The following is a 26,301-nucleotide window of genomic DNA, read 5'->3' as shown; positions in this document are numbered from 1 at the left end:
TCGCAGGTAGATGCCGTGTTTCTTGACTTCCGCAAGCCGTTCGATACAGTTCTCCACAGTCGTTTAATGAACAAAGTAAGGGCATATGGACTATCAGACCAATTGTGTGATTGGATTGAGGAGTTCCTAGATAACAGAACACAGCATGTCATTCCCAATGTAGAGAAGTCTTCCGAAGTAAGAGTGATTTCCAGTGTGCCGCAGGGGAGTGTCATAGGACCTTTGCTATTTACAATATACATAAATGACCTGGTGGATGACATTGGAAGTTCACTGAGCCTTTTGGCAGATGATGCTGTGGTGTATCGAGAGGTTGTAACAATGGAAAATTGTACTGAAATGCGGGAGGATCTGCAGCGAATTGACGCATGGTGCAGGGAATGGCAATTGAATCTCAATGTAGACAAGTGTAATGTGCTGTGAATACATAGAAAGTTAGATCCCTTATCATTTAGCTACAAAATAGCAGGTCAGCAACTGGAAGCAGTTAATTCCATAAATTATCTGGGAGTACGCATTAGGAGTGACTTAAAATGGAATGATCATATAAAGTTCATTGGCGGTAAAGCAGATGCCGGACTGAGATTCATTGGAAGAATCCTAAGGAAATGCAATCCGAAAACAAAGGAAGTAGGTTACAGTACACTTGTTCGCACACTGCTTGAATACTGCTCAGCAGTCTGGGATCCATACCATAGAAGAGATAGAGAAGATCCAACGGAGAGCAGCGCGCTTTGTTACAGGATCATTTAGTAATCGCGAAAGCGTTACGGTGATGACAGATAAACTCCAGTGGAAGACTCTGCAGGAGAGACGCTCCGTAGTTCGGTACGGGCTTTTGTTAAAGTTTCGAGAACATACCTTCACCGAAGAGTCAAGCAGTACATTGCTCCCTCCTACGTATATCTTGTGAAGAGACCGTGAGGATAAAATCAGAGAGATTAGAGCCCACACAGAGTCATACCGACAATCCTTCTTTCCACGAACAATACGAGAGTGCAATAGAAGGGAGAACTGATAGAGGTACTCAGGGTACCCTCCGCCACACACCGTCAGGTGGCTTGCGGAGTATGGATGTAGATGTAGATGTAGATACCCTTTAATTAGTAGATGATTTTAAATTTTTAAATTCGGTCTATAATTATATAAAATATTGAAAGTTGAGTCTGTTAGATAGGCAATGTGCAGCAGGATGATGGATTGTGCACCATTTTTGCCACACTCTAATACAGATAGATTAGCAGTCTTGAAAGCAATGAATCTGGATAAGAAAACTATCAATATCATAGAAGCGACCTATAGAAATACAGTTTCAAAAGTTAAATTCGTGGGTGAACTATCAGAACTCTTTAAAACAAATCAGGGGTGGGCTCTCACTACTGCCATTCAATTGTGTGCTTGAGACAGAAGTAGGAAGTGGAACACAAATATAAAGAGTGGTATAAGGCTGAGTTGTAAAAAGAAGAACCTTAAAGTAAATTTATGGAAGAAGCAAAGGAGCAAGTAATTGAACTAAAGAAATAAGCAGTTAAAACAGGTCTTCACATCTCCTTAAAAAAATTGTGACAAATATCAAGAACTTTCTAAAACACCTCAACATCCAAGAACAAAAGAATGAAATAGTAATAGAATGGATTAGTTGGAATGCTGAGGAAGGCAAAGCAATGGAATACAGAAAAAATAAACTTGAACTGGCCTTCCAACTAACAAAAGATGCATACAACAAAAAATTCCTTTCATGGGGGTCCAAGGTAAAAAAGGAAAAAGGTAGAGAGATCTTTGCTGTTTTTATAGATTTAGAAAAGGCTTTTGACGGAGTTCAATGGAACAAGCTGATTGATATTTTGAAGAGGTTAGGAGTACATTAGAAAGGGAAAGGACTGATACAGAATCTATATTTACACAAGAAAGTAAGGATAATGATTGCAAATGAAATGTCAGAAGGAAGCAGCATTGGACGAGGTGTTAGACAAGGTTGTTGCCTTTCCCCACTGTTGTTTAACGCGTACCTTGAAGAGATTATTGTGAAAGGCTTAGATGAGAAAAGAAGAATATGTATTGGTGGAAAGAGAACAGAATGTATAAGATTTGCCGATGACATAGTATTAGTGGCAGAAAGTGAGCCGACATGCTGAAAGATCTGAATGAAGCTTGTGTGGAATATGGAATGCAAATAAACACAGCAAAAACAAAGAGTATGGTCATCGGTACAAGATGTTGATTGTCTAATATTAAAATAGGACAATCTACCATTAGACAAGTAAGTGCATTTAAATATTTTGGAAGCACAATAACTGAAGACTTGAGATGTCACCAGGAGGTGAAAACTCGAATTGCCATAGCGAAGGAGGCATTCAACAGAAAGAGGAGACTGTTATGTGTCAAATTAGATAAAGGTCTAAGGAAAAGGCTTGGCAAATGTTTTGTCTGGAGTGTGGCACTATGTGGTGCAGAAACATGGACACTGAGACGAGAGGATGAAAAAAGGTTAAAAGCATTTGAGATGTGGATGTGGAGGAGAATGGAAAGAATAAGCTGGATGGAATGAAAGAGTATTGGAAAGGGTTTGTGGGAGAAGATGTCTGCTGACGGTTGTAGGAGAAAGGAAAAAGAACTGGTTGGGACATTCACTGAGAAGGGAGTGCTTGCTAGCAGATGCTTTGGAAGGATTGGTTTGTGGAAGAGGACTGAGAGGAAGAAGGAGATACAAGGCGATAGACGACATAAAGGGAAGACGAAATTATGCAGACCTGAAGAGGATGGCAGAAGACAGCAGAGCTTGAAGAACTACCATGTGAGAATCTGCCTTTTGGCAGGATGATGATGATGATGATGATGACGATGGGGGTCCAAAGCTACACATTACAAGACAGTGATTAAGCCAGAAGCACTGTATGCTGCAGGAACACTAAAGAACAACTTCAAACACCAAATGGGGAAACTTGATATAAAGGAAAGAAAAATTTTAAGGAAAATTATAGTACCAAAATTCCAAGATAATAAGATAGTATAAATAAAAAATGGAAACACTCTACAAGAAAATCTCAAAAAAATTCAGATATGCTGCAAAAAATGAGGATAAATTTTTATGGGCATCTTCTCAGAATGAACTCTTAACAGATTAATCAAACAAATCTTTGGCTTTTTCCATAACAGCAAAACAAAACCCAACTGGTTCAAAGAAACTGAGAAATGTATAATAGAACTAAAGATTTCAGAAAAATTGCTAATCAATTGAATGGCTATATTAATTACTGAAGATGAAAATATGAGGGTAATCCCAAAGTAAGGTCTCCTACTTTTTTTATAAGTACATAGACCTGTTTATTTCTACAATGGTTTACATCTGTTTACAGCTTGAACATTTAGCTATTTTTCAACATAATCACCATTTCTGTTGATGCATTTTTTAGACACTGTGGCAGTTTTTGTATGCCCATATCGTACCAGCTTGCTGCCATTCTGTTCAGAAAGTTATGAACCTCTTCTTTCACCTTGTCGTCAGAGCTGAATCACTGGGACCACAGTTAACGCTGACAGGTACTGTGATACTTTGAAAAAACTCAAACAGGCAATTCACAACAGGAGAAAAGGAATGTTGAGCAAGGCTATATACATTCTCCATGACAACGCCCATACATCACTCGACAAACCGTTGCTCTCCTGCAACAGTTTCAGTGAAACATAATCACCCACCCACCTACCCTGTAGTCCTGTCTTGGTGCCCAGTGACTATCACCTGTACCCTAGGTTAAAAGAACATTTGGCCGGAAAGTGATTCAGCTCCGACGACGAGGCGAAAGAAGAGGTTCATAACTTTCTGAACAGCTTGGCGGCGAGCTGGTATGACATGGGCATACAAAAACTGCCACAGTGTCTACAAAAATACTATGATGGAAATGGTGATTATGTCAAAAAATAGCTTTATGTTCAAGCTGTAAACTAATGTAAACCATTGTTGAAATAAAAAGGTCTATGTACTTACAAAAAAATAGGAGACCTTACTTTTGGGATTACCCTCATATAAGGTTCCAAGACAAAACTACGTAAAAGTCCACACACATCATTTCAGAAGAGAGGAAAAAGAAGATTAGCAAAAAATGATTGGTCCAACGTACTCCAAAGATGGTGAAACGGATGAAGAAAAGATAGTGTTTTGTTATAGAGGATCACCACTTGTCTTTAGTTAAACTGTATGCTCTTTCCATATTACAAATTCGTACATATAGTGTACATATTTCTAATCCATTCTGCTGTATGTTTTCTCAACCATTTTTACTTTACCTGTTGGCATTACTATTTATTTTGGTGCATTTAGTTTATTTCAGCTGAAGTTCCAAGACCTGTTCCATTCCTTATTTTACATCAAAGACTGATTTGAGCAATAAATGGCTTCTCTCAGATAGTGGAAAGCATTCTAAAGTTATATTTAAATGGCTTTGAACTGCTTTTAGGAATTCTTGAAACTGCATTTCATAATACTCAGCTGTGTTTATTTTTCATTGTAACAATTAATTTCTGTTTTTAAAAGCAACAATCAACAATGCATGCTATAAATGCAACCATTTGTCATAAATTGGAAATATTCCATCACAGCAAGATGTGTACATAATCTAATCATTCAGTCCAGTCTCCAGCATTCAGTCTGAAACACGAGTGAAACAAACTGTATGGACTGTTTAGTGCTTAAAACCATCCCTAAACACGATTTACAGGATGATTATTCCTTTTTAGAATTAAAAGATGATAAGAGTATAAAGTTTATTACACTCATGCTCATAAATTAAAGATCATGCTGATAAATGGTGAAACAACGCTCTGGTGGGTGGTTTGCGGGTTTAAATCACCTCGTGGTATGACCATGCGGTGCATTTGACCTGCAGTCATCGCATGGTGCACGGGCCTTCCGTGTGCCACAAAGTTTGATCTCAAGATTATGGAAACGATTCCAGCAGACAGGAAACATGTCCGGGCACTACAGTATGGGGCGTCCACAGTGTCAACACCACAAGAAGACCAATATCTCACCATCAGTGCCCGCAGACAGCCACGGAGTACTGCAGGTAGAACCTTAACACAGCCACTGGATCAGTTGTCTCCAGACACACAGTCTACAGACGACTGAACAGACACAGTTTATTCACCCGGAGACCTGCAAGGTGCATTACACTGATCCCTGGTCACAGGAGAGCCCGTAAAGCCTGGTGTCAAGAACACAGTACCTGGTCATTGGAACAGTGGTCCCAGGCTATGTTCACGGACAAGTCCAGGTATAGTCTGAACAGTGATTCTCGCCAGGTTTTCATCTGACATGAACCAGGAACCAGGTACCAACCTCTTAATGTCCTTGAAAGGGATCTGTGTGGAGGTCGTGGTTTGATGGTTTGGGGTGGGATTATGATTGGTGCACGTACACCCCTGCACGTACACCCCTGCATGTGTTTGACCGAGGAACTGTAACAGGTCAGGTGTATCAGGACTACATTTTGCACCAGTATGTCTGCCTTTTTGGGGGTGCAGTGGGTCCCACCTTTCTGCTGATGAATGATAACATACAGCCCCACCGAGCTGCCATTGTGGAGGAGTACCGTGAAACAGAAGATATCAGGTGAATGGAATGGCTTGCCTGTTCGCCAGACCTAAGCCCCATCGAACATGTCTGGGTTGCTGTACCCCAGCAGCTGCTCGACCACCTGATCCAGAGCATGCCAACCCATTATGTGGCCTGTGTACGTGCGCACAGTGATCATATCTCCTATTGATGTCAGGGTACATGTGCAGGAAACAGTGGTGTTTTGTAGCACACGTGTTTGGGATGGTTTTCTCAACTTATCACGAATACCGTGGACTTACAGATGTGTGTCGTGTGTGTTCCCTATGTGCCTATGCTGTTAGCGCCAGTTTTGTGTAGTGCCACGTTGTGTGGCACCACATTCTGCTGTTATTCTTAATTTATGAGCATGAGTGTAGATTGTTACCATAGAGAAACATTACAGTTGTTTATATAGAGAGTTAGTACAGTCTCACCCTACCTACAAAACGCTCTTTCTAAGGAACTATCCAGTTTGTTGCAAATGTTAGCTTAACTTGTAAAGTTTAGTTTTTTTTTTAACACTATGCTTCCAGAATGGCTCTATTTTTTTCCTGAAAGTACCTCTACAGAGTACTCGATTTCCCTCCATGCCTTTGACAACTTCTCTTCTGTCACCATCGGTACAGTATCCCATACAGATGCTGTAACAGTTTGCACATCAAAAACTTATGAGCTGAAAGCTTTACTCTTACTTTAACTCCACAAAAACAGTCAAGATGGGTTGTGTGTGGTAAATGTGATGGCCATGGTGTTTGACCATCTCTGCAAAACTGTCTGTCCGTAAAAGTTCCACCCAAAACTGGCAAACTAATAGCCCTCTGTGTGGTGAAGCAGTGTTGTGTTGAAACACTACCCATTGTTCAAATCACTGCAACTGATGAGAACTTCTTACAAGCACTCTTCTACAATTTACATTGCACGAGTTAAGCTACCATTTACAACCAACTGCATAGTTCGTAAGAAATATTATTTTGTCAGCGGGTAAACACTCAATGCTCACCCTGTATTACGCTGTTCTAAAAATGCTTGACAAGTGACCTTAATTCCATTCAAGTTCCTGCATAGAATAAACAGAAAGTCATCGAGTAAAACAGAAGTAATATCTGGCGTTTTTCAAGGAAGTGTTAGAGGCCCTCTATTGTTCCTGATCTTTATTAACGACAATCTGACTAGCCGTCTTAGATTGTTTGCATATGATGCTGTCATTTACCATCTTATAAAGTCGTCAGATGATCAAAACAACTTGCAAAATGATTTATATAAGATATCTGTATAGTGCGAAAAGTGGCAATTGACCCTGAATAAAGAAAAGTGTGAAGTTATTCACATGAGTACTAAAAGAAATCAACTAGTATTTTGATTATGCAATAAGTCACACAAATCTGAGGGCTGTAAATTCAACTAAATACTTACGGGTTACAGTTACAAATAACCTAAATTGGAACGATCACACAGATAATATTGTGGGTAGAGCAATCCAAAGACTGCGGCTCATTGGCAGAACACTTAGAAGATGCAACAGGTCTACTAAAGAGACTGCTTACACCACGCTTGTCCGCCCTATTCTGGAGTACTGCTGTGCAGTGTGGGATCTGCATCAGGTGGGACTGACGGATGACGTCGAAAAAATACAATGAAGGGCAGCTCGTTTTGTATTATCGCGAAGTAGGGGAGATAGAGTCACAGACATGATACGTGAATTGGAGTGGCAATCATTAAAACAAAGGCGTTTTTCGTTCCGACTGCATCTTCTCACGAAATTTCAATCACCAATTTCCTCCTCCGATTGGAAAAACATTCTGTTGGCACCCATCTACATGGGGAGAAATGCTCATCATGATAAAATAAGAGAAATCAGGACTCGCACAGAAAAATTTAATTGCTCATTTTTTCCGCATGCCGGTGGAGAGTGGAACGGTAGAGAGACAGCATGAAGGTGGTTCGTGGAACCCTCTGCCAGGCACTTTATTGTGAATAGCAGAGTAATCACGTAGGTGTTGATGTAGATGTATGTGATGTTTGAACTCCAAATTTAAGATCTGTGTAATTTTTTCCTAAAATTCAGTTAAACTGTAAATGTGATAACCCATCCACCTGTCTTAGACCTGCTTTTAATTCCAGTGGCTGAAGCTTTCACCCATAAATCTGCCTTCGGAGATTACTAATAATTTTTAATTGGTCAACAAATATCACACTTCAGTTATTTCCCTGTGTTTTGGCCATTTAGGTATATTAAAGTTACCGCCTTGTCGAGTGTCTGTCACACAGCGGACACGACAACTCCAGACGTAGCTGACATGCCTTTTGGGTTGGTTGCAGGTTTGAGTGGGCTCCCTCGCCCCACCCGCTACTCCCCCACGCGGCCTCTAGCAGAGCAGAGCCTCCGCAGCAGCTCCGGCGCGCCTCGGGCACACTGCACACCTCTTCGAATTGGTCTTCCAGGGTCTCCTTCTTTTCTACACATTTTGTATATAATTGCATTTTTGTTACTCTGTACATTGGGTTTGTTACTGCAGCCCCATTGCAAATCAAAACGAGCACAGATGCTCGAAATTTTTTTAGACAGTGTATTACAGTATTTAAGCTTTTTACAGCGTATTTTAGTGAGCAGATGTGAATGAGCCTTTTTGCTACTTCATGTGGTAGTACTGTGTGTGTGTGTGTGTGTGTGTGTGTGTGTGTGTGTGTGTGTGTGTGTGTGTGTGTGATTGATGCTTCCACACTGTAAAAGAGCCCAAAGTGTTTTGTTTTTAATAGTTTATATAAGTTACATAGTGTACAAAGATTGTTGTACTGATATCCTGCAAAAGCAGCATACAGCCATGTGAAGTCTTGACAGCTCTGAAAACGTCATCTGTCAACACGGATATCTCTCTCTCTCTCTCTCTCTCTCTCTCTCTCTCTCTCTCACACACACACACACACACACACACACACACACACTCCCCCCTCCCTCCCTCCTTCCTCCGCTCCCTGCCTCAAGAAAAAACTACCTATAGAAAATACCTCTTTACGAAAAGGAAAATTCTCTTTAAAAAAAAAAGTGTAACATTACAGTCTGGCTAAATGAGTGACCAGTACTTTTAACATTCAGGAGACAAAATTCCAAGTACTACCTATAGACACGTGTCGGGCCTGGTGGTGTAGTGGTAAACAAAGAGGTTGTGGGATTGAAGCCTGACTGAGCCATGAAAATTTGCAGTCTGCATTTAATCTGGTCTTCACCTGTCAGTGATGTGGACAGTGGCTAAGAGTGATTTGTGGTTCATATTCTCCATTACACTGCATCTTACCTCTCTGGCAGTTGAGTAACTGGGGTATGTTATGGACATAAAAGTTGCCGGAGTGGTGTCCAATAGGAAGACCTGCACTCGGCGATTGAGCCACACACAATTATTATAAACACTTTTACCAGTGAGGAAAAAACATTACTCCACTTTCAGAACTGTTAGTTCGTCTCTCTCAGGAAGAAGATAGGACAGGCTATGAAAGATTGCAAAGGAGCAGGAGCTCATTCACCACTCGGACCTACTTTTCTGTGTGTACATTGGCAGTACTTGAATTTGCCTCTCCTTGAGGTCAATTCTAGAAGTATCTCTGTTAGTAGCATCACTGAGAATTAGGAGTGTCATATTTCGTTTTTGGAAACAAATATATCCCACTTAATACCCACCACCTTATAGTCACTTGTCAGAGATGAGTTAGCTTGGGGGAGCAGTATTTAATTCTCAGTAACAGTTCTCCAGAGAAATTAGCAACCTAAGCATTACTCAAACATATATTGAATGTGGTGCTAATTGTCTAATCTCTCTCACTATTTTTAATGGTTTGTTTGAATCGGAAGCAAGTCAAAGTTATGGGTGTAGAACAGACAAGTAAACTTTCGGCATTTGTATCAAATGCACACAATACAGACAGGTAAATATTTGCAGAGCACTAGTTTGGCCTAAAAGCGAGTGATGTCAATTGAAGACTTGAAATAAAAAAGGCTCCAAGTGCCAAAATCATGAATTTGAGGAAAATGAGTTTTAAGTGTACTGGATAATTAATGTCTATAATTGCACTATTAATGTGTTTTATTTGAAAGTTAAGCATAGTATGGATCTAGTTTCAAAAGGAAATTACGAACATTCTATTGTAATAGCATGAAAAACTTACTGAAAGTGGAAATTCAATGAAAAGCTCCAAGTGGCATAGCTCAGTACTCGACTAAAAGGTTGCATTTTCATGATGCCCCTTACTCGTACACCTTTTCTGAAAATAAGGACACCTTCCCAGGCCTCCTGGTCTTAACGACATGAGGCTTAAGTTTATCCAACTAGAGTCACTGTACTTTTGATATGTTTAGATTTGCTGTGTTTGTGTTACAATCTGCTGCTTTCTTGAAATCCAACAAGGTAGATGCATTCATGTTACTGATTATAAATCGCTGTATCATGTCTTTTACATCTTCTGGAACAATACACCTGGTAATTCAAGAATAAACATTCTGTCCAGTTATGTGCAGATTAACGATCTGTAATGAGATTTATTTCTTGTACTGGATGAGATTTTACAGAATGGATTTATTGCTTGAGTAGTGTATTCATCCCCTCCAGTTTTCAGCTTTTCCCTTATTGCAGCCACAGTACCTTCTCCTTTAATTTGTCACTTCTTTCCATTCAAACTTTTACAAACACCTGCTGTCTCTGCCATTTTATCTAACACCGAGGAGTAAGCGTGTGGAACATAGAGCCTTAAATATCTTAACAGCAGTGGCTGTTAAACTGCATCCCATCTATTGATTGCATTTGCTATTACATTTTGTTTGTGGCAGTTTGAGCCTTTTACACATTATTGGGCTTCACGTGTCGATCACATTTAACACGAAACTTCAAAATTCCCTGTTGTGCCACTTAGAGCCTTGTTTATTTCCAGTCTTCAATTGTTAGCATCCCAACATTCTGACTAGTGCTACTATACAGAACTGTGAATACAACAATAGTTAAAAATACTGTCAAACGGGGTGGTTTTGGACAGTTTTGTCATTATTTTGATTGTAACTTTAATATATATTGTCAGATTAAATTGATTGTAATGAAAGTGGTAGAGTATATGTGTAACAAATAAAATATCGCAGAACCAGAAAGTGTATGTGTAGGTATATTTGAGGCAGTTAAATAAATTGGGGTGATTTCGGACACATGTGTTTTTTAAATCTCTGTCCGAAGTTACAGTTATAGAGGGCAAATTTGGACAGTTACTGCCTGCTTTTTTTTTGTGACGTTTTACACACTTTAAGGCAGCCCTTTGTTATGAATAAGTGTTATGGAATGATATAATGGATTTTATATATTACAGATAAGTTTTTATTTTGCAAGAATTTAAATAAACAGTCTCTTTGTTCATTTCTGCACAAGCTCATTTAATATTTTCGCTTAAGCGAATGGAAAGATCTTCTGACTGTCGTTTGAGGAATAAATGCACCCATTCTTCTCCTGGCAAATTATTACGAAATTTCTTCCCTTTTCGGCTCGATTTATCCAGGTAGCCTTTAACTAAATATCCAATATCCAATTTAGTGAAGAGAAATCTCCAATGTGCAGCCCTCAAGATACCTTCTTCTTTATTTAGCACTGGCTGCACTTTATTTTGTAGGGTTGATTTAGGTATACCATACAAATTGCATGCTTTTCTGTACGATTATTTACCACTCTGAATATCACGAACAGCTTTATCTAAAAGTTCCGGGTCATAATTACACCATACTGTAGCACCTCTCCTGTTCTTATCATTCTTGGCATTGTCCGAAATCAACCCACACAGTACACAGTTTTACAAAAACCGTCATTATTTTATAACCTTGCACGAGAAACTTGACAAACTTGTACAGAAATTGTCTCAATGCTGTTAGCTATTGAGCATGTCGACAATTACGGTTACAATAACTTCCCGCTCGGCCCAACAATAGAAAGTTTCCACTTTATGATAATGCATGGATTTTTAACACTAAGACTGTTTGTCAATTATTCACCTAGGGAAACAATTGACGCAAAATAAAAGTTGTGGAAAGTGATAATTGCAATCTTGTGCTTAAAATAACTGGCACACGGGTGTTAAAATAAGTAGCTCTTTGTTTCTATTCAGTAACAAAGAACAAATAAGCCATACTGTCCGAATTTGCCCCGGTGTCCAAAATCGCCCCATTTGGCGGTACCGTTCAGAAGCCAAAACTGTGCACTTTTGAATGTGTGCTTTACAGTAATATTCATAAGTTACTGCTATCACAAATTCATTGAGATTTTGTCAGGCAATAGTCAGTTGTTCATCAGTAGTCGTGTATTAAGCTTTAGTTGTCACAGTTCAATAAATTACGCATTTGTTCATTGTAAGTGTTATACTGTATAACGCTTCATCTAATAACCTCAGATAAAAATAGCAAATGCGCTTCTGCATACTTTCAAAGCATTGAGTAATAAAGCTGCAACCTATAGGGTTTCAAACTTTGCTCGAATGGACCAGAGAAGAGCAACACAGAAACTATTGCCAGGAACTGGTTAAAGGCTTTTGTGATGGACGCATTGTGTTCCAGGAGGCTCTTTTAAATCTTCTGATTAAAACTTGTTCAGCTCACACAGAATTTTGAAGGTTGTATATGGTTTTGCTTATAGTTAAAGAAAAAGAGAGAAAGAAACTGGTCACGAAATCATAAAAAAAGACGAAGTGCCATCTAAGCCCACTGCATAACTTGACCAACAGTACTAGAAAACTGCTTTTCTTAACATCACAAACCACAATTTTGCCAACTTTGCAAGCATATTTTTGGCACTCCCATCACAAGATATCTGTTTCCTGAGATGCTTTGAGATGCATTTCCTTTGCTGTACTTTTCCAAAAATTTGCACCCCTGAGCACACTACTCTCTGCTCTGATTTTCTTGAGCTCTGGTAGAGTGTGTGGAACCAGAGAGAGTATTACCCACCTCCTGCCTCTTGTGATTTGTATAGTGTGTCTGCCAGAGTAGAAATGACACACGGAAATAAGAATTGCTCCATCAGAACCCAATGCTATGCTTTTTGTTCCTGTTTTACAACTTTTGCAGATTACCATCCAGTTTTCTAGTACTGGTATATTATCTGTGGCTCTTTTTTGCGACCCACCACGATTACCTCTCCTGTACCAGCCTCTCAGAATAGCACTCGCACACACAAGGGAACTTCCCCATCGCACCCCCCTCAGATTTAGTTATAAGTTGGCACAGTGGATAGGCCTTGAAAAAATGAACACACTCGAGGGAAGACTTGAACTACGGACCACTCGTTCCGCAACTGCTCACGCTAACCACGGGACCGCGTCGCTCCTGGGCTCATAGCATCCTTGATGTTGCCTACCTTGCGCACTGACTACTCAGTTTGTATATTTTGCTTATTTTTTTTTCATAGTTTCACACAACTTCTTCCTGTTTTCTCGATTGATCTGTGTTCAGTTTTTCAAGGCCTATCCACTGTGCCAACTTATGACTAAATCTGAGGGGGTGCGATGGGGAGGTTCCCTTGTCAGCTTTGTCAGTTATTTGATGTATACAGGGTGTTACACAGTTCGTATGACAGGCTTCTGCGGGTTGCAGAAGAGACTTCCCAGGTAATACCTGTACATATCCAGTGATCACAGGCCCTGCAGACCTTGACCTGCTTCCACAAGCTGCCTCCATTCCTTTCTGTTTTGTGATCAGTCTCCAATACCCAGTGCCAGAACATCCTTCTCCAGGTAACCCGTCCCTCACCGCCCTGGTCATCCTGTGGGGCTTCTGGTGTTCGGTTTCCACTCGAGTGCTTTCTTCGCCTGTCTTCCTTCTGGCATATGGGCTATATGGTCTTTCTACTGGAGCCCTTTGCTCTTCAGCTTCTGTAGGATTGCTGTTTCTTGTATCAAGAGGTAGAATCGCTTATTCTTCCTCCTCCTCCATTATTCTTTATCTAAATCTCTCATTTAGTCGTGCTCCAGATTTCTGACCACTACACGACTGCTGGGCCTATTGATGCATTGTAGATTCTCGCCTCAGTGTTTGCTGATCTCGATTTTGAACTCGGCGTTTATCAAAGGGAATACTTGCATTCCATTCCCACTGCTATTCTTCCCATAATATCAATACCTATGCAGTTTTCACTGGTTAACCAATAGACCATGTATCTGGACTGCTGAACTCCTTGAGCCTCAAGCCCTCCATCTCAAGAAATTCTTCCTGCTCTCGTCTTCTTCCCGATTGCATAAACTCCGTTTTGTGTCTCAGTTCACTTTTAGCCAAACCTTCTATGTGTAGTTGTCCATTTTCTGGTAAATATATTTCAACTTGTGGCGTGATTCACTCAACCTACTACACTACGTCATCTCCATATGTGAGACAATCGAAGTTACAATCCGTTTGTACTCCTGTCCACTCCTATTGCCTACATTCCCTTATTACGTTTTCACAATTAGCTCATTTCCGGAAATGTACTGTTTGGATGTAAAATAAGTTTGAAGGTCAGATGACTCTTATTTCCTGCTTTGCGGTTCACAGAGACCAGAGATGACAATCTCTGACCTGTGCATTCGACAGTAGCTTCTCCGTGTGGCGATTTCAGAGCTCGTGGTCTTGTGGCTAGCATTGCTCCCTCTGCATCACGGGGTCCCGGGTTCGATTCCTGGCCGCATTGAGATTTTCTTTGCCAGGGACTGGGTGTGTGTGTCATCATCATTTCTTCTTCATCATCATCATCATCATCATCATCATCATATGTGACAGTGGCTAGATTGGACTGTGTAAAAATTGGGTCTTTCTATGAGTGCTGATGACCACACAATTAAATGCCCCACAAATCAAACACAATCATCATCATCCACATGGCAATGAGGTGTATTTGCTGTGTGTGCTTTGAGACACACAGTCCACAAACCCACCTACCAGTCTCTTGCAGCTGTTGTTACAGTCAGAAAAAGATAGTATGTTACGGACTGAGGCGATCCAGAAAATGTTCCCGATGCAGGCCTTGTGTGGCTTTTCCTTACATACCACACTGTGTAGCAGGGGATTTGAAAGTTATCTGAAGGTCACACTTATTTTACATCCAAATGGTGCATTTATTTAGGTAGGTTCATTGTCAAAACTTTATCTGCTACATTCCCTCTACAATCCCTCAAATCGTGAAACTAATTTTGAAACATACTGTATTTTCTGATCTGTCTTCCTGTATAGTTTTTACTCTCCGTCACTCCCTCTAGTAGTAAGGAAGTTATTCCCTGCTGTGTTAATGCATGTCCTGCCATCTTGTCCCTTCTTCTTGTCACCGGTTTCCAAAAATTCCTTTCCTCAACAGTTCTACAGAGGTTTTCCTCATTTCTTATCATTCCGCTTAATTCTCAACATATTTCACAGCACTACAACACAGTTACTTCAACTCTCTTTTTTCTGGTTTTCCCACAGCGTGGGATTCACTTCAATACAGCACTGTGCACCAAATGTGCATTCTCAGACATTTATTTCTCTAATTAAGAAGTTTTATGATAGTGATGTCTTTTATTGAAGATGCTCCATTTGTCTGTACTAATCTGCTTCTTTTGCTTTCACTATTACCTCCATCATGCATTATTTTGCTTCCGAGGTAGCAGAAATGTTTCACTTCATCTACTATGTTGTCCCAAATTTATGCATGTAAGCTTATTGGTAATCTCAAGTCTGCCACTTCTCATTACTTTTGTGTCCCTTTGATTAGTTCTCCCTCCCCCTCTCCCTCCCCCTCTCCCTCTCCCTCTCCCCCCTCTCCCTCTCCCCCCACCCCCAACCATCCATATTCTGTGATTGGCAGGGTGTCCATTCCATTTGACAGGTACTGCAATTCTTCCACAGATGGCAGCAATGCAAGTAGCTGAATCATATTGATATTTTTTCACCCTGAATTTTAGTCCCACTTCTGGATGTTTGTTTTTTCTTCCCCTTCATTGCAGCTTAAATATCTTGTTGAACAGTGGAGGGGAATACAGCATCTGTACCTTACACCCTTGTTAATCTGATTACTTCTCTTTTGGTCTTCCATTCTTATCGTTTTCTCCTGATTCTTTCACATTCTGTGTGTGGTAGCCAGAGTTAACACTGCTGTTTGCATTGAATTGCCTTGCACACTTTTCTTGCAGAAAACTGTGTGCCAAGTTACAGAACAAAGCAGTGCTCGAGCATATGCCTTTTGACTACCAGGTAATGGGAATGACCGTGCTATTGGAGCCACAAGAGGGTCAGCCGTGTTCTACGTTGTAGAACAGGTGGTCTCAGACACGATTGTGGAGCACGAATGGCTAAGAAAAGTTGGTTGACCCGTACTTGGAAGAGGCGAGGTTCGGGTCCCAGTCTGATTTCCCACATTAAAGTTTTCTCTGCTTTCCCTAAATGAATTGGGGAAAATGCTGACACTGTTCCTTCCACAAGGCTCTTGTGTCCAGTCTTTGCCTGTTTACAATCTCCTTTGACATTGTTTAAAGAACACCAAATTCAGAAACTAGTTGCTTTACAATAAACTTTTATAAACAACATATTTCAGAACAGTGCTTTTAAGGTGCAAATGATTTATTATTCGACCGGTCTTTGGGGCTACGCAATTGTCGAGAATCTTAGTTGGCATTAATCGCATCCGAGTTGGTGCTCGCATCCGAGTTGGTGCCACATACGCTGGCTAGCTACTTTCTGTTGGCATCACTTCACTTAGGTACACCTCCCGCTCCCAGGAGCACCTGGTAAGTTTGTACCTCAGCCGTACTGCTCATGTAAGACAGAAATACTGAGAGCTTCTAGAAACTGGTGAACTCCTATTTCGCACACTGAGTATATTTTCAATAGCATCAGATTTTTGGCAGTCGTCCTGACACAGTAAAAGTACAAACACCCATATTAGTTCAGTGACCTTGTATCACAAGTACACACATATGCCAGTCTTGTAGCAAGGAGAGCTCTATATATGTCAGACTGATGAATGTTTTGAAAAGGGGGCAGCATTCAACGAAGTACTGAGTGAAAGCAGGAGCAAAAACAAAAACGTACATAAAGTTGTCTGATTGTCTTGCTGCTTCAAACGCAATGAATCACAGTTACCATATTATAACTTTCCCTTCCCATCTAGTTTATTCAAAAATAGTCATTTTGATGTTAGCACAATGAGATGGTGCATTTTTATGGTTTGTGACTTAAAACACAGCATGTCATTGCAGCAATGCGACAGCAATACTAAATTCAATTTTCAAATCCCTTTTGATACTTATATTGACGAAAGGATGGTTTGGTATAAGTTTTTTTTTGTAATAAACTTGACACTAACATCTAACTTTGATCTACATTATAATTTTGCAATATGAAAATGCACAGACTGTTTGCCAACTGCACTCTACGGAACAAGTCCCCCAGTGCCTCAGACAGATATACATCTATATGTTTGTAACAGTTAGATAGTAACTTTACATTATTACAGAGTTCATCAAAATCACTTTTACTATTTTATTTAATTTTACGGCATTTATTGCTTTATGAGTTGTTTACTTCTTTCTTTCACCTAGAGAATAATATTTTCTGTTACAAAATGGTATCGGAAGAGGTAGTTATTTGAATGATTTCTTTTGACTGCAAGACACAGATATTACGAGAGTTCGGATGTGTCGACTGTGTGCCAACAGGGCATCAAACACCAATCTTCTACCTCTTGTTGCAATTCGTATCAATCTTTGTCACTCAGTAAATGACACTGTTGAACTGTGGGGCCTCCGCCTTTTCAGCATGTCTTTTAACTAGAACCATTTTTGTGATACTATTCCTTTCTTACATTGTGATTGGTAAACAACCAATCTTGAATTGAAATTGCCATCTTTTATTGAGGAACACAAGTACCCTTGAATCTCTAGTATCTTATTTAACTACATTACTTCTGTGTAAGCTACTTTATGGTTAAAGTAGAGATCATGTTTATGGCACTGTTGTGGAACCTGTCCAGTTTAAGTTATTTTCCTAACCTCCCCACCTCGCTCTTGTTGTTAGATTATCTGGTACAGTGTAAGAACTCCTAATATTTTGTAGGTGGTTTAAAACATCAAAGCGAAATTTGGAACAAGTGTTGTGCTGAATCATTAGTTCTCATAAGTTTTTGTTTGTATCAGAACATTTAAGCATCTGTTATTTCTGTTACTGTACAGCTTACATTGTTCTTAAACATGTTAAAAACGTGTTGAAGAGTATCCTGTGTGCACAAGAGAGAGAGTGAGAGATTGATTTTACATTGGAGTCAGACTTTGTCATTCTAGTGTTGAGGTATCTTTGAGTCATTTTTGTATGTCTTTGTGTTAAGAATCTTTTGGGCTCAAACAAATGTGTATGTGAATGGCCTTGATTGCTCTGAGTGACTAATAAAAGCAATCTACATAGCGTTTTGTGTATATGGTGATTGTTCTCTGTGATTCTTGGTCAGCTGTGCCTAACAGGAATAAATCTCATATTATTCTCCCTCTGGTGTCCAAGACAGTGGTCTCATGTAAAAAGCAAAGAGGAGAAGAAACTGAAAGTCACAGTCAGGAGCCTTATGTTTTGCAATTTTAGCCTCTTCAAACAAAGTATGTCTTTGTTCTCTAATGTTATGTGTATGTATTTTTTTTCTGCATATATTCTAGCAGTACATGTAATAGGGACAATCGAGTGTTACTGTGTGTGTAATGGGTAATCTGCAGTCAGTGGTATCATTCACTCCAGAAGAGCTGAAGAAAATTGAGATAAAATATATATTAGTGGCTGTGGAAAGTGTGGAATTGAATAAAAACAACCAAACCACTGCTTAGTTATAGATATAATAGGCAATAACAGCACTTGCGAAAGTCATCTGTGACAAGTTAAAACTGGACATTCGACCTGTATGTGTGCCTAGCATGGACTGTGTTATATCAGTCACACCATCTGAGCGCACGGGGAATCTGCATTCAGGTCACAGCCCAGCTCATATTTTTAACTTTTCACTGTAGTAAGTACTCTGTAGGCAGTAAGATAACTCATTTTCAGAATTTGTGATTGCTCAAGCTTTTAATATTCAGGATTCTTGAAAAAATATTGTGTATTGCAACTAAGTGGTTGTGTGGGTACCTTTTTAGTTGCTGTCTGCACTTCTCTTGGTGTAAACAGTAGGTAAATGTATCATGCCCTCCACTGAATGTATTTTATTTCTCACTTAAAAACTTCTTAAAAATTGTAATGCAAAAATGGTTGTGTACTTAATGGTATATGCATAGTGAATATTGGCAAGTCTTTTGTACAGTTTGAAATTTAAAAATTGGTGAATGAAGACATCAAGCTCTAACTTGGCACCTCCATTTTCTTTACTTCCCTATCTGTTGGTTGATACAGAAATGCAAGGGTTGCTATTCAACATTGAACATAGATTGCATATGTCAACATATTATGTCATTGTTAGAATGGAGTGTTTGAATTTAGGTGTTTCTTTAAAAAAAAAAAAAATCATCCTACTTTTTACACATAGTTTTAGTTTAATTTTTTTGTGGAAAGAAAGTCTGCAATATATGTACTTATTGTTCACTAGATACATGAAGGATGTGTGTTTCACAGTTTTATGTGACTTTAAACTGCACATTGTACTTAAAGATTTCAGTTCGAGATAATAGGCTCAGAAAACATTGGTGACCATTCGGGTACATAAATAAAATATAACATTAAGCATTGGTAATATCAGTTCAATTGTAAATGTCAACATGTACTGTAAGGCCTTGTTCAGTATGTGTAAAAAATGATGAAAAATAGCCTCTTTGGGGGGGGGGGGGGGGGGGAGCATGATACCTCTAAAGCATGCATTTATCCTACCTGATACAAGAAATGAAACAAGGGGGTAGGAAACACATTTCCCTCTATATAAGTTATAATTTCATACCAGCAGGAATGCAAAGAAAACAGCTAGATATTAGGGCCCCCTAGTTTGAATGAGAAAAATATTTTATGAATTTTGTTCAGGGGTTCTGTGCAACAGCAATAACATCATTTGTCAACACAGCCTCCGAGTAACACATGGTGTTCATCTGCATTTTTTTTTTCGAATGTGTTCCATCTGTTTCTAATGTTCACCTATTTGGCCTGCGGCTACAATTACTGCCTGTTTCTGCATTCCATTTGCAACAGGAGCTGTTTGCTTCATAAAATGTTATGATAGTCCCAGCTCGCAGGTCCTATGTATGTGACCAAATACTGCTCTACAAAGATAAGTCTCCAACAGCTGCAGAAAACCAGTGGAAGAGTGCAAGAAATGCTGCTGGATAAAGGTATTCGCACTCTCAGTGCTAGTACTAGTATAGTGACTGCTGTAAATCAGTGTCTCTTGAGATCAATATTGTGAGTTAAGGTGTCAAACTATTGCAGCAAGATAATTACATATAAAAAAAGTGGGGATGTTCTCAATAGAGATGCTGCTGTTTCTCTTTGCTGCCTATCTTGTTGTTTGTAGGGCATTTGTGTTTGGAGAGCACAGAGGAACGTACAAACGTGCCTGTAGATTTCTCATTACTCACACATGTTTAGCTCCTGTGAATTTACGATTACAGAAGGTGTGTACTTAATGGCATATTTATTGTGCTGCATATGTTTCTGAGAACCAAAGTCTGATGTAAAGTTTCAGCAGCAGCAAAAGAAGATTAAGTGTAGCCTGCTTACTTCACAAGTGATGTCATTTTCAAACTGTGCAATGTAAACAAGTCTACTTTCCCCATGGGGAGACTGATACCACTGCCTGCCTTCTTACCCAGGTGTGAATTATTGGTAGCAAATTCCTGCATATTGTACCCCACTCGTATTCATTAATAGCTTTGTTGAAATCTGTGTTTTTATGCAGATTAGTACTAAGCAGTGTTTTTTTTTTCTTTTTTTTTCGTAACTCTGAACTTAAGAGTATGTGTCACTTTTTACATTTTCTGTTCACTTAGTTTGCAGTTTTCATGTGTGTGCCTTACAGGAAATGTGATTCCTTATAAGCATTTATATAATATACATTGCTACATTATTTGAAATGTAAATTCTTTATATTGCATTGTGCACTTATACTGTGAGCATTTATTACTAAAGATATACAAATATTTATATGAAGCTGCAAATGGGAAGTAAAATATGGCGTTTGATTTTTCGACCCTTCCCTTGTTTCCCTCAGTGTTAAAATGATTGTCAGTCATGAATAATTTATAACTGAGAGCTTTATATTGTAGTAGTGCTCTCATCAAAGAAGCAGAAAGTTTTTGGACAGTGGCATGTTGTAGCAGATCTTGCACCATTCGTACTCCTGTTGTGGATGACCGAGCATTGCAGCAAGTGGAAGAACAACATTGAACTAAAACTGGCAGACGTGAGGCTGTGAGGACGGGGCATAAGTCGTGCTTGAGTAGCTCAGTTGGTAGAGCACTTGTTCGCGAAAGGCAAAGGTCCCGAGTTCGAGTCTCGGTCCGGCACAAAGTTTTAATCTGCCAGGAAGTTTCATATCAGCGCACACTCCGCTGCAGAGTGAAAATCTCATTCTGGAAACATGGAACTAGTGTATGTAGCATTTAAGCATCTGTCAGGGTTACTGGGCCGTCCTACATGACAAGTTGCTCTATCCATATCATACAGTGTGTCTTTGCCCTTTGGCCACAATATCGGCCCGACCGAATGCAGTTCTGCCAAAGGCTTTTGCAAGGGTGTAGTTAAGATCCACTTCTCACAACAAAGATACTGTTCACAGGCGAGGCCACTTTCATGCAAGATAGGCTAGTCAGTTTTCTTAACAACGTGTGTAGGCTAATGCAAAGCCACACAAAGTTGAAGAGGTGAGGCATCAGTGCTATGATTCAGTTAATGTACACACAGGAATTATTGGCAACAAAGTAAGGTCAGAGCAGGATAGCCCCCAACCCGTCTTGTGTGCCCATGTTGAGGAAGGAACTAATCATCCAAAAGCTAGGATAATGTTGTGTACTTTTATGTTTGCATGTGTAGGTCACCAGTATTTAACATTTCATCTGCTGAAGGTTATTACCGCTCTGCCATTTTGATTTATATATGTGATGAAAATCAGTAAAAATTTACTGTCCATTTCCCCGCATTTGCGCATGGAAATTTCAACCTGGTTGGAAGTAGTCCACCGATAGTAAGCCAGGCAACTACCATGCAAGAGATGCGTGTTGTTCCTGACCGTTAGTTGACACTGGATAGAGAACATGGTGAAAATCTAGTGCAGCTTGAGTTTCCACACAAATATGTCGTGGCTTCTGCATCAAGTACACTCAGGGTGCCCCACATAAAACCAGTACATTTCATGCCTGAAACAACAACAACAGTAACAATGAACTAACTAAAAAGAATCAATAACAGTAACATTAGAAAATGTGTAATTACCTGTTTATAAAAGATGCTGGAAGTGGTGGCCACAGTCATCCAGGCATCACTGACTTCGTATGATGATGTTACCAGAAACATGCTGACGTAATGTTCTTAATTTCTTTAGAAATGTTCCATCTGAAGTTGTCTATTATGTGAGGATTGTCAACATGCACTTTGCTTTGTAGTGTGCTACATAAATAAAAATCACACAATGTTAAGTCCAAGGACCTTGGAGGCCAGAGGCGTCTACTGATAAGTCTGGCTTCAGGGAACATGTTGGTTTGATGTGCAAGCGTTTGCTCGATATTGTTGGAATACTGCATGCAGCTTCTCTGCATCTGTTATCTGTGCATAGAAACAGTCAAAGATCTCTACATATCTGGCACTGTTTAAGGGGGGTAGAATGTCAAATGGGACGGCTTGGAGCAGGAGAGGTACCAGAGGACATTTTAATTTCCACTGTATATACTTTTATGAATAAATTCATAAAACTTTGTCAGAAAGGATTCAGGATTTACACTCATAGCAGTGGAAGTTCAAAATAATAAATTACATTTAAAAGTTGACATTTTTTCACTTACCATTGGCTGCATTTGTTGCTATAGGTACACTTTTCTTCATAAGTAAGGGAGATTCTTCGATTAATTTTGCACAGCATTCAAACCATACTCGCAGGTGTATGAAACTCTAGAATTTTCCAAATCTATTGAAAACTGTGGTAATAATTAAGATAATTAACTATAAAATTTGAGTTTTTTTTCTAAACATGAAGCTTAAAATTTTTTCGTAAATTGAATAATTTCTAGAGCTTCATACACCTGTAAGTACGGTTTGTATGCTGTGCAAAATTCATCGAAGAATCTCTCTTACTTATGATGAAACATGTACCTGTAGCAACAAACGCAGCCAATAGTAAGGGGAAAAAATGATGGAAGTTCACATGTAAAAAAAATTATTTTTTAATGTTTTTGAACTTCCACTGCTATGAATGTGAATCCTGAATCCTTCCTGGTCATGCTGACAAAGTTTTATGTATTTATTCATAAAGGTCCTGTGGTGTCTCTCCTGCTCCAAGACGGCCCGTTTGACATCCTACCCCCTTAACGTGTAACTGAACAATATGGGGCCAGTAATGTGCATGCCAGACGATACACACCATATCCCTATCTTCTCTGAGGGGAGAGATTCTTCGTGTAGGTTATGTGGGTTGCCCTACAACCAGTATCTGCAACTTTGTTGATGTTAGTAGCCCATTAAAATAATGAACTCTTCCCCCCACCCTGCTCAAATTTCAGCTCTTGTACCACACTCACAAGATAGGCTTTTAATTTCATATCTTTTAGTACATGACGTACAGGTACACCGATCTGCTACGATAACCTCCTCACTGATTTACATGGAGTTCTCATAATGCCCGTGCTTATTCTGTCTATAGTTTCAGGGGTCCTCAATGTTAATTGCCTATTTCCCTGCACGTTCTGAATGGAACCTACAGTCATCCATTTGTTTTGCAGATTTTCAATAGTGCTGTTTGTTGGGAATTTCCTACCAGGATACTTTGCTTGAAACATTTCTTTAAATTTCTTGATGGAGCCTGTCTTTATGTAACATTCCACATTATCAAGTCCCTGTTCTGGTGTAAACTGCCCTATTTCTGTAACAGCTCGACAGTATGAGCTCACAACTGACACCCAAACACACAGCTGCTCTTAATTCTCCAATACAATGCAATGTAGCCAACTTTCGAGACCGTGTTGCCACTTCACAAGCAATTCGACTACAGATGATTAAATGATACGTGAGGCATACTGGTTTTATGTAGGACACCATGCATTATACACAGGTGGTTACCCATCAGTACAAAAAGTGTTAAGACCGGAATAGTAAAAAAATGGAGAAACAGTAAGATAGAGGTTTTAATGCATCAGGTGTTCTACATAGTCTCGCCCACTTCAGCACAACACACAGAACATTCATACAGTTGTATGAAACTCTCAGAAAGTACTTCTTTGGTACGTTGTTCAACTTGTATCACATTTGCACCTCTTCAGTCTCAGCACTATCATGCAGAGCACTTAAGTTATGTTTTGAAAGGCGCTCTCAACACTTTTACACATTTCATCATCAGTCTTGTACTAATGCTGAGCAGCATGAGACTCAGTTATTCATTCCCCAAAATGTCTTTTTTCCCCAAAATGTTTTTTCAATAAAAACTAAAAAACTTTTTTAAGTAATTTTTGGCATTTTTCAGCCAGGTCAGGGCAGGTGTCCATGCATCATTGTTTTTTGTTCAGGAGTCAAGATGTGTGGTACGAGCTTTGGCCATAATTTGCTCTCCATCAGAGCATTATGAAGAATGTCTCAAGTACTTGCTATAGTGGTGTAGCTCTGTTGCACTTTGGCACTACAGTTGCGACACTACAGTTGTACGTGCACTACTTAATATTGCTTGTTCACAGCTAACAGATCAAATGCACATCTGTTGTTTACCGTTGTTAGGTCAAACACCACCTATAGATTTGACTTGCATAGCATTAAGTGTACGCCAAAGACAGTGAGTATATGGTGTGTTTTGGAAGCCCCCTCTGCTTGGTAAAACTGGCATATTGTTCAAGGTGTACAACTTTGCTTCCGCCGTTTTTTTCCCCAACATTTGAGGCTTTAATGAAACAAACTGGTTACACATGTATCATTCAAAGTATTTTCCATCACTGGCCATTACTTTCTCCCGTCTTTCGGGCAGTGTACGTATCCCGCATCGAAAAAATTGTTCATCTTTTGAAGTGATCCACGAATCGATCCAATTTGTAACTCCTTTATGAGATCGAAGTGTTAGTCAGCCAGGCCATGCGCCATTGATCTAAACAGGTGTTAGTCAGAGGGAGCAATGTCTGGAGAATACAGTGGGTGGGGTAGGACTTCTCATTTTAATGCTTCCAAGTATGTTTTGACCCCTTTTTGCAACGTGGGGTTGAGCGTTGTCGTGCTGCGAAAACACTTTATCGTGCCTCTTGCTGTACTGCAGCCGTTTGTCTTTTAATGCTCTGCTCAAACACATTAATTGCATTCGATAACGAGCACCTGTGATTGTTTCACTTGGTTTTAACACCTCATAGTACATGACGCCACACTGGTCTCACCAAATGCAGAGCATGATCTTGGAGCCGTGAATATTCAGTTTGGCCGTCGACATGGAAGCACGGCCGGGATATCCCCACGATTTTTTGCATTTAGGATTATTGTAATGAACCCAGTTTTCGTCCCCGGTCACAATGCGATGCAGAAATACCTTCCATTTTTGCCTCCGAAGCAACAGTTCACAAACACACAAATGCCATTCAACGTGTCTCGCACGGGAACCGAATTCCTTCTTTCTGAATCATTCCCATAACATTGAGACATTTTGAAATGGTTTGCTGTGTCACTCCCACTAATCGTGCCGATTCTTCTTGAGTTTGACGTGAGTCTTCACTTGGCAACGTCTCCAATTCTTCTTTCACTAATAGCGTCCTTACCATACGTACTTAACAGCATTCGATGAGACTCATATGCTCTTTTCTTCATATTGAAACAAAACACAGGGTGTATACGACCCAGCACGTCTGGGAATTTTTTTCATCTGGGAGAAAACTGGGAATTTTTCAGAATTCCGGGAAGTTTGCATCGTTTTAGCTTTCAGTTAAATTTTTGTAAATTTGATTGTTAAGAATTGATTCTCTAGCAAAGAATGTTACTGTATCCAGCTACTGGAGAATGATACTGCAGAAATAAAGTATAAACGAGAGGGGAAAAAAATAAAACTTAAGTGACAAAGGAAATGTGCCATTTACAACAACAAAACACGGTGTACGCATAGGCGTCTGCAAACAGCAAAAATATGTGAAAGGCCTTATAGCAAAGACTGTGTAATACTTCATAACGATGAACTGCTTTCTATGAGCATGACGTCACAACCTTTTACATTAGGTTCGTTTGACCAGTTGCCAGCGGTCTCGTGCGCAGTTGACTAACTTACCTTCTCCCGCTTCCCGCTACTTGAAGCTGGATGTTAGCTGTATAGGTAGTAGCTGCAAGCAGCCAGATGCTAAAGAAAAATTTTTCTCGCGCGCCCTAGCTGCCAGATTCATGCATGCGCAGAGTTCTCAGATGTAGTGGAGAGGCGGTTAGTTTCACCTGATCCCTGTTTGTGTTTTCGCTGTTGCCTCTTCATTTACAGCTCCCACGTCAAATGAAAACAAAACGGATTTCTGAGCCCACGAGCTATCGAGTGAATTAAAATACATTCACATAATTACGGAGGGCAAAAATATATTATTGGTTT

General features: G+C 39.7%; 1 protein-coding gene across 9 annotated transcripts in view; it reads left to right on the top strand.

Moving 5' to 3' along the window:
* The window catches only part of LOC126295315 (activated Cdc42 kinase-like), a 335,217-nt gene extending 314,483 nt beyond the window's left edge, over positions 1-20,734 (top strand). For all 9 annotated transcript variants that reach the window (XM_049987766.1, XM_049987765.1, XM_049987761.1 and 6 more), the window contains one exon: positions 7,913-20,734. In XM_049987766.1, the coding sequence (XP_049843723.1) occupies positions 7,913-7,918 (6 nt within the window). In that variant the 3' untranslated portion in view covers positions 7,919-20,734. The remainder of the gene's footprint in view (positions 1-7,912) is intronic.
* Positions 20,735-26,301: the final 5,567 nt, after the last annotated feature.

The sequence above is a fragment of the Schistocerca gregaria genome, chromosome 11, assembly GCF_023897955.1.
Source record: "Schistocerca gregaria isolate iqSchGreg1 chromosome 11, iqSchGreg1.2, whole genome shotgun sequence".
Lineage (NCBI taxonomy): Eukaryota > Metazoa > Arthropoda > Insecta > Orthoptera > Acrididae > Schistocerca > Schistocerca gregaria.
The sequence above is the reverse complement of the archived record's forward strand: the minus strand, read 5'-3'. Positions and strand labels throughout refer to the sequence as shown.